Here is an 8,785-nt window from a genome sequence, read left to right as displayed (position 1 = left end):
AGTGGTGTAATCACAAGGGCCTTAGGGAGGCAGGCGGGTCAGAGTGAGGAGACGTGACACGGGAAGGAGGGATCCGGAGCCCAGAGATGCAGGTGGCCTCTGGAAACCGCAAAAAGTAAAGAAATGGGTTCTACTCTAGAACCTCCAGAAATGCAAACTCATCATAAATCCATGTTGTTTTAAGTTCCTGACTTTGTGCTCATTGGTTAGAGCAGCAACAGCAAACTAATTCAGGGTTCCCCCAGTTTTTGGCCTCCAAACATTTTTGATGACTCACCTCAATAAAAATACTTTTGATTCTTTCATAAATTCTTTATTATACCTCATACCCTGAAGTGAGCATTTAAAAGGCCGTTCTCTTCCAGCCCCTATACCAGCCCACTCTGGAGAACTCAGGCCCTGGGCAGGCAAGGCCAGGGCTGGAGTCCCTGGGAGCCTCGGGAAGTGACAAGGACCTTCTGAGAAGGGAGGTCAGCCAGGTTCTGTGCCTTGCCCTGCTGGTGGGTGAGCCTTGAGGCTCTGGCCTCCACTGAGAAGGAGTCGGTAGCTTGAAGTCAAGCCACGCCATGAGTTTTGGCTTCTCGGTGGCTGGGCCTCATTAATGAGGCTGACTCACAGCCCAGGTTGCCCGGCACAGTAGCCCCAGAGGGAGATTAAGCTGACTGAGGGCCGCCTTTGCCTGCTGAGGCCAGGGGCCACGGTGCGCCGTGAGAGGCCCGCCGGTACCTCAGAGCCTGGGTCAGAGGATGTGCTATAAAGGTACGCTGATGGGGGGGTCAAGGTAGAGATGTGAGCCTGAGACCTGGCTGTTGAGGAGCCATCAGGCAGTGACAATAAAGCACATGTGGGGACAGTGGATTCCCATCGTGGAGGGCGAGGAGGTACAGAAAGAGGGTAGCTTTTAGTCATTCATTTAACAAACATCTCATCCCCTGCTCTGTTCCAGGCCCTGAGATGGGCCCTGGGGGAATCAGGCAGGTGAACGGAGGGTCTCAGATGGTTTGACAGGCTGTCTTGTGCCGAGGGAGGTCCATGAGTCTTTGGAGACTTTGTTGGGTAGGGACATCCAGGCCCCCTAGAAATGTCCGTTCCCAGTCTTAGTGCCTCTCCTCTGTCCTGGATGCCGGGGGCAGGAATCCGGACCTAAGAAGCTCATTGTCAGATAGAAGTTTGGAGCCTGTCTGATGTGGAGAAGGCTAAGTCACTTACTGCTCCAGGTAGCAAGCTTTGTAGAAATCTAATCACCAAACATCCAGACACGTTTTTCCAGATGGAATGGGGTTTGTGACATCAAAGGCTCCTCTGCGCACATGTGGTCTTGGGTTGACATCATTGTCTAGTCAGTTGGGAGGCTGAGGGGACACCGGGAACGGCCCCTGTGGTTGGAGGCATAAAGTGACAGTGACAAGCTCCGGTGACACATTGTCAAAAATGATGGCAATAAATTGATGGAAGATTGAATTTCCATTTACAAAAATCTTAATTAACGTCAACATTTCAGCTGTGGACGACTGCATAAGCCCTGTCTCCTTGGTTGTGTGCAGGTACCAGGTCCACTTATTTTAAACTATGAACTACAAGTGGCTTTAACACCAATTCTTCCTACACTATTTTCTTGCTGAAATCAGAGCCATTCCCGGGGTGGGCTGGAGGCAGGGGTGCGTCCCCCACTTGTCTGAGCCCTGAGTCCGGGCAGGAAAAGCATGAGGCAGAGCCATGGCCTGCGGGCAGCTGGCTGTTAGAGACGCCTCTTGTGCTTTACCTGGCCCTGGAGCTTCCAGCTGTCATTACCTGCTCCCTGCCAGATGAGTCTTTCTAGCCCTCCTGAGGCCTCGACTGATGAGAGACTCATCTCCCTGGGTTGGAGTTGATCTTGACTCTGAGCTGGGCTGCATTATGAACTTTCATCAGTAGGTAGTGGATCTGGCCAGATGTTCTAACCTCTCCATGTCTAGCATGTGCTTGACGCAGGTTGGATGTTTGGGAATTGTTGCATGACTAAAAGAAGGAATGAATGAACGAGACAGGAAGGACAGAGGAGGCAAAGGAAGATTTCATACTCCAGCATGAAGGTTCACTAGGTTTAAGGTATTATATTCTATAAAATGAATCAGTTCAGCAGTTAAAAGATGGTACCGCTCCAAGATGGGGCTGCCCTGACTCCCCGTCCAGGGAATGTGGCTGCAGGATCCTAGTAACATTGTTACACGTGCCTTTTGTGGGAAGGTAACAGTCGCTGTGTCAGGTAACTACAGATCAAAGGCTTTCTGCTGGATGAAAGCTCCTCAGTTGCTTTTGAAATCTCTTCTTTATCTTTCAGAGTGAAACATCTTTCAACCTAATATCAGAAAAATGTGACATTCTATCAATTCTTCGAGATCATCCTGAAAACAGAATTTACCAGAGGAAAATCCAGGTGAGACAGAGGGTCAGGAGGAGAGAATCCTAGATTCAGTGAACTAGAGTTGGGAGCAGAGGAGAAGGGACCGCTTTGAAGGCAAAAAACTTAGCATTTGGACCAGGTCCCTGGGCAAATTAAAGGGCTCCCAGAATATTCTGATGTTGGGTATTTGCCTTAGTGAGAAATCCTTTAGTGGGGGGGAAAAAAAAAACCAAACAATTTTTTTAAAAGCTAGGTACTGTCCTACAGGCTTTATATTCTAAGACCTCATTACAACATTCTAAGGTCAGTACTTTTATTATCCACATTTACAGCCGAGGAAACTGAGGCACAGACATTAAATGGCAGGCCCACGGTCCTACAGCCAGTGCACGGATGAACTGGGATTTGGACCAGGCAGCCTGGATGCCTAAGCTGCAGCCATCAGCACCCTGGAGGGAAAGCCCACTCCAGCGGGGCTACACAAAGGGCAGTTTGCCCGAAGGGCGCAGGGACAGCTCACAGAACAGGGCGGGGGTGGGGGGGGCAGCACGTGTCTGCTCCTCTCTGTCCGTTGGCAGGCCTGTCTCCCGCAGCTGCAGGGAGCACTTCCTGGGGCAGGCACATGGGCTGGGCGGCACAGCGACTCTCCTGCCCCCTAGAGTCCTCTTGCCGTCCCCCGCTGCCCGTGGGCCCGTCAGCTCCGAGCCTTCTCGTGGCTATGATGGGAACAGGGACTCTCCAACCTCTTGAAAACCAAGCTCTGCTCTCAAAACCCTGAGTGCAGCCCTAAAAGGCAGCAAAGGGGACTCCGGGCCGTTTCGGAGGGAATTTGACAGCCAGGAGCAGAGCTGGAGCGGGGGTCACGGGGAGGACCATATCATTTGAGAAATGTTTGAAGGACGGGCCGGACCGCTTCATATGCCCGAGGAGGCCCTTCCTGCCAACTCTGCAGCCCTCTGGCCCGCCCTGTAGCCACGCTGCAGCCCTCACCACCTCTGCTCACACATGCCGCCCCTGCCATGCACGCCCCTTGCACACCCCTAATGCTCCTCTCAGCGCCGGTCCTCCGGGAAGCCTTCTTAGGCTTCTGAAGCCTGATGTGGACGCTATTGCTCCACGGACCCCTCCCCCTGCCCCAACTGTGATGCTTCTCCAGTCCTCCTATCTCAAACTTCTAACTATCCAGCTTCCCTGCTAGACCTCAGACTGTCTGAAGGTGGGGCCCAGGTCCCCGGTCATCACCCGGTGTCTAACACAAGGACACAGTCAGCGTATTTTCATATTTGTGGGATGAATGAGAGTTTGGAGACCGGAAGGGGCGGGCAGCCTGGGCGAGGTGGAGACCCGGCTCTGACAGGACACGACAGAGGGGTGTCATTGCACACATCCACATTTCCCTCTCTCCCCCGCAGGAACTTAGCAAAAGGTTCACCGCCATCCGCAAGACCAAGGGGGATGGGAACTGCTTCTACCGGGCCCTGGGCTATTCCTACCTGGAATCTCTGCTGGGGAAGAACAGAGAGATCCTCAAGTGAGTGGGGCCGAGGGGCCACTGGGTGGGCTCCTGGCTCCGAGGCTGTGTTCTCTGCTATGTCAGCCCCGAATCTCCCTGAGAGTTTTTCTTTGGCACAGGCTGCTTTACTCAGGGAATGAGCTGGAGGGCTGCCTGGCAGTGGCGTTGATGTTCTGAGATGCTAGCTGCCTGCCGTGTTGGAGATGGGGGCATACAGCAGCTGGGGATGGAACCTGTGACCCTGTGGCCACAGAACACTCAGGCTTGATCCATGGACCTGGTCCCAGAACCCCTTTGCTAAGGCAGCGTTCTCAGCAGAGGCACCAGTGACATTTTAGGCAGGATCATTCTTGTCGGGCTGTCCCATGCTCTGCAGGACGTTTGGTAGCATTCTTCACCTCCTCCTACTAGATGTCAGGAGCATCTTCCTCTCCAAGTCATGACAATAAAACGTGTCTCCAGACATTGCTAGGTATCTTCCTGGGGCGGAGGGTGGAAAGTCAGCCTTGGTTAAGGCCATGATCTGTTCTAAATATAGAGTCCCTCAAAGGGGACAGAAATTAAGCCACTTGTTCCTTATTTTGAATGAGCCATTCGTATCATTTCCTGGATGACAAGCTGGCTGAGGCTGCTTTGACCGAGAGTCAGCTATCTCAGCTCACTCCCCTTCTCCATCTCCCTGCGGGTGTTGGAGACAGCGCAGTGCAGGGGTCTTCCCCACCACCCATGTCCCCTGGAATGGTGCCATGCAGGGGCCCTGGGCTTTGAGGTCAGACCTCATGCTCTTGCTTACTTGCCATGTGACCTTGAGCAAGTGACCTGACATCTCTGAGCCTCTGTTTCCACATCTGTAGAGGGCGGATAATTTTGTATAGCTCAGGGGGTTGTCGTGAGGACTCAGCAAGGTGATGCTCGCCAAGCCCAGCCCCCCCGTGACTCCATCCCGGCCCTGCCTGCTCTGTTTTCCGAACCTCTCTCCTCCCTGCAAGGCGCCCTCCCTCCCTGCAGACATCACCCAACGAGGCACCACACGTGACCCTGCTGTAGGCCCTGGGGATGCAGCAGCAAGTAGGGGAGACAAAACTCCCTGTCTGTGGACTTGCGTCCTGACAGGTGAGGATGGACAGTACATCCAAACAGTGCTGGTGTGTCAGATGGTGGTGAGTGCGGGAAAAATCAGGCAGGGAAGGCAGCCAGGTTGTCCAGAGGGGTTGCAGTTTTAAATAAGGGTTGGGGAGGTGAGGGGAGCAGGTCACATAGGGCCTCATGGCCTTTATAAGGACCTTGAATTTCAGCCTGAACGAGATGGAGCCACAGAGGGTTTGAGCAGAGCAAGGGGCCTGACCTGTTGGCTGCCGTGTGCAGGGTAGGGACAGACCGGGTGGGGTCTGCAAGGGGGCAGCAGCGGATGTGCTCGGGGAGGGACCCGTCAGAGAGGTGATGGGGGCGTGAGCCGGTGGAGAAAGTGCTCAGATTCCAGGTACCTGTGCAGGTGGTGTCAACAGGATTCGCCCACGGATCCGGATCCGGTGTGGCACCTCCGTGTGAGCGGAGAGAGAGCGTCAGGAATGACTGCCACGCATTTAGCCTGAGAATTATCAGGACGGAGAAGCCACTTGCTGCAAAGGGAGGCAGGGAAGGTCGGGAGTGTCATTTTGGCGATGCTAAGTCTGAAATGTCTGGGGGCCATCGGAGCGTGGGTGTCCAGCAGACAGTGGGATGAGCGAGGCTGATGTTACCCCCATTTTACAATTGAGTAAACTGAGCCTCAACATCACCTTCCCATGGTCACAATGAAGCTGGTGTCAGCGGAGAGAGCCAGTGCTCCAAGTCCCAATGCCACACTCCTTCCCCTCCCTTGCCTCATGGGGGCGTGACTCCTAGCCTGGGTGACACTCATCACCGTGTCCCCAGTGCCTGGCGCAGTGGGGTCAGCAGTCATTGGTGAGCAGTGAATGTGGGAATGCTTCAGAGGGGCAGCGGTGGGGAGGGTAGGGAGTAGGGGCAGGAGAGCCGGGATGGGGGTGCAGAGCTGTGTTAATCCCCCCTCCCCGGGACCAAGTGACCCAGGGGCCCTCTAGCAGCCCTCATGGAGGCGCCTTACCATCACTCACACCGCGAAGAGGGGGAGCCAGCGACTCCCAGCGACTCCCAGCACAGCGCTTATCTGCAACTGCCCTAACAGACTTAGATACCAGGCCCAGCCAGGGGCAGGTTGCCTTTGGGCAGAAAACTCCCCACCTCTGGTGTAGATCTCTTTCCGCTCCACCCCCTCCTACCTCCTCCCATCCTGCAACAGGGCACCTCAGTCTCTCCAGGCCTTTCTCTCTGTCTTTAGTCTCTTATGAAAACCCCCCTCCTGTGTTTTCCTTGGAGTCTGGCCTTCCTCTGCAGCGGATGGGCTGCAGCCCTGCACGTGCCAGCCCCGCCCCCACCCCGCCCCCACCCCGCCCCCACCCTGCCCCCAGCCTCTCTACATGGTCCTTGCGTGAGTTGCTTCCCCCGTTCAGTGGACCATGGTCACTGGGTCCATATCTCGTCTCTGCTGCTAAGCTCTGTGTCCTGGGGCCGGGGACCAGGTGGGGCTCCTCCCCGTGCCCCGCAAGAGTACCTGGACACGAGGCTGTGCCATTAAGCGGCCTGCGGTGGGGGCAGAGAGGACAATGCACTACTGACAAAGCAAGGGCCATCGGATCAAGTCTTGAAAGGTGGTCAGTGCTGGCAAAGGTTTAACTGCGGAGGGCTGGGGGCGCTGCTTTGTGGTGGCAGCTGATTTCTTTGGTATAAATACTCCTGTCGTGATTGATTTTCAAGCTGCCATCATAGGGGCATTGAGCAGGGAGATGGGAAGACACACCGCAGTCCAAATGGTATCTCTGCTATATATACACAATAGACAGATAACCTTGAGAGCATAAATAATAGTAAAATGATTAGGAAATGATGAGTTTTGAATATTTATTATCTTTGTTTTTTAGTATAATTTATTTAATTTTAAGTTTACATAACTCGATTTTTAAATAATGGCTATATTTAACACTGGGCTGGCAAAATTCTTGAAAATTTAACAGTTAATTAGCTCTTGGGAGTGGGGATGAGCTGTCAGTAGCACACCACTTAGGAGAGCGTCCCTGGCCGAGGGGACAGTGGGTGCTAAGGGGTGAAAATGAGAATGGGGAGGCTGTGGGCGGGAGGGAGGCTGGGAGACGGGACCAGAGATGTGGCTGGCGAGCGAGGCAGGGCCCTCCCTGGACACTTGTACTGAGGGAGAAGACTGTGGGAGGTCACTCCAGAGGTCCCTGTGGAGAAGGGACCAGGAGCAAGGGAAGGCTGGACCAGAAATGGTGACGGTCTGGCAGGAACCATGGGGACAGGATGGAGGGGCAGGGTCAAGACACTTTTGAAAAGTAGAATCAGCGTGTCTGGGAGCGGGTGGTGATTACCTCAATTTTCTTATCTGCGAAACGGGTATAACACGCACCTCCTGGGATCGTACACAAGGAGGAGGACAGGACAAGTCAGTGAGTGGTCCGCGTGGAAAGGTAGGAAAGTCCTTCATCTTAGTGACATGCACCTCCTCGGGTGTGTTGTGGGAGGGGGGGCAGTGGGTGACAGTTGGCAGTCACAGCGGCGCTCGCCGTGTTTGTAAGCATCAGTCTACCCTCTTCAGGTTCAAAGAGCGTGTGCTGCAGACACCGAACGATCTGCTGGCTGCCGGCTTCGAGGAGCACAAGTTCCGAAACTTCTTTAATGCCGTGAGTCAACCTGGGCGCCACGGCCGAGTGGGCGCTGGCCCGAGCCCCTCCACAGCCCACAGCTCTGCGGTCCTGCCGCTTGCTCCTCCCGCTGGGGAAGGCCCGAGGGCAGCTTCCTGCTTGGGGGGACATGGGGGGCTGGGGTCCGGGGCCCTGCCCTCCATCTGGGAGGAGGCGCCTTCTTCAGGGCCACTGTTCTCAGGCTGGAAACATGTCCCCAGCTTCCTTCGTCCCATTCCCTCTCCAACCCATTCCCCTGACCCCGTTAGTGAAGCGGGGAGGGCTTGGAGGACTCTCCGTTCTAAATGTCTAAAAATCCCAACCAGATCATGGCTGCCAGACGTGACTCCGGGCTAAGGCGCTTAATACGCCCCAGTTACCTGTTACTTAGCTTTGGTCAGACCTCAGATGGATTGGTTTTTATACCTCAACTTGAGGATTTAAAAACGCAAATGCGCGTGGCGGGGAGTCCCCTGGAGCGGGGGCCGCGGGTCTGACGTCGTGGCGGGTCCAGTTCTACAGCGTGGTGGAGCTGGTGGAGAGGGATGGCTCGGTGTCCAGCCTGCTGAAGGTTTTCAACGACCAGAGCTCCTCGGACCAGATCGTGCAGTTCCTGCGCCTGCTCGCCTCGGCCTTCATCAGGAGCCGTGCCGACTTCTTCCGACACTTCGTCGACGAGGAGATGGACATCAAAGACTTCTGCACTCATGTAGGTCCCCAGGGTCCTAGGCTTTGGGGACTCAGCCCCCAGCCCCGGGGCTCAGCGCTCCCTGCCCCCTCTCGACACCCTAGCACCAGCAACCCTAGCCAGGGGACGTGGGTGTCACCCTGAGCATAGATTAGCAAGCCGGAAGTATCCTAGTTCTGCTGCCTGAAAAGTGTGGCTTTTGAACAAGTCACTCTCCATCTCTGGGCCTCAGATATCCCATCTGAGCAGTAAGGGCTTTGGACTGGACTGTTGATATGGAGCAACCCCAGAGTCACATTTGCCCCAAGATGTGTTGTTTATCACGTTTGGTATTAAAGAACTGCCAACATTTAAACACTGGGCAATTTTCATATGAAAACCTGGGTTTCTCTGGAAGAATCGGAAGATCCAGCCCCCAGGCCTTATCCTTGTGTGGCAACAATCCG

At 54.8% G+C, this 8,785-nt stretch overlaps 1 protein-coding gene across 1 annotated transcript in view; it reads left to right on the top strand.

Moving 5' to 3' along the window:
• Positions 1-8,754, top strand: part of OTUB2 (OTU deubiquitinase, ubiquitin aldehyde binding 2) — a 12,948-nt gene extending 4,194 nt beyond the window's left edge. Inside the window, exons 2-5 of the mRNA XM_011379614.2 lie at positions 2,321-2,416; positions 3,796-3,914; positions 7,567-7,651; positions 8,166-8,754. Coding sequence (XP_011377916.1) covers positions 2,321-2,416; positions 3,796-3,914; positions 7,567-7,651; positions 8,166-8,483 — 618 coding nt within the window. The 3' untranslated portion in view covers positions 8,484-8,754. The remainder of the gene's footprint in view (positions 1-2,320; positions 2,417-3,795; positions 3,915-7,566; positions 7,652-8,165) is intronic.
• The last annotated feature ends 31 nt before the right edge of the window (positions 8,755-8,785 follow it).

This window comes from Pteropus vampyrus, unplaced genomic scaffold, assembly GCF_000151845.1.
Source record: "Pteropus vampyrus isolate Shadow unplaced genomic scaffold, Pvam_2.0 Scaffold367, whole genome shotgun sequence".
In the NCBI taxonomy this organism is placed as follows: domain Eukaryota; kingdom Metazoa; phylum Chordata; class Mammalia; order Chiroptera; family Pteropodidae; genus Pteropus; species Pteropus vampyrus.
Note: the sequence above shows the minus strand (reverse complement) of the source record. Positions and strands in the feature narration are given on the sequence as shown.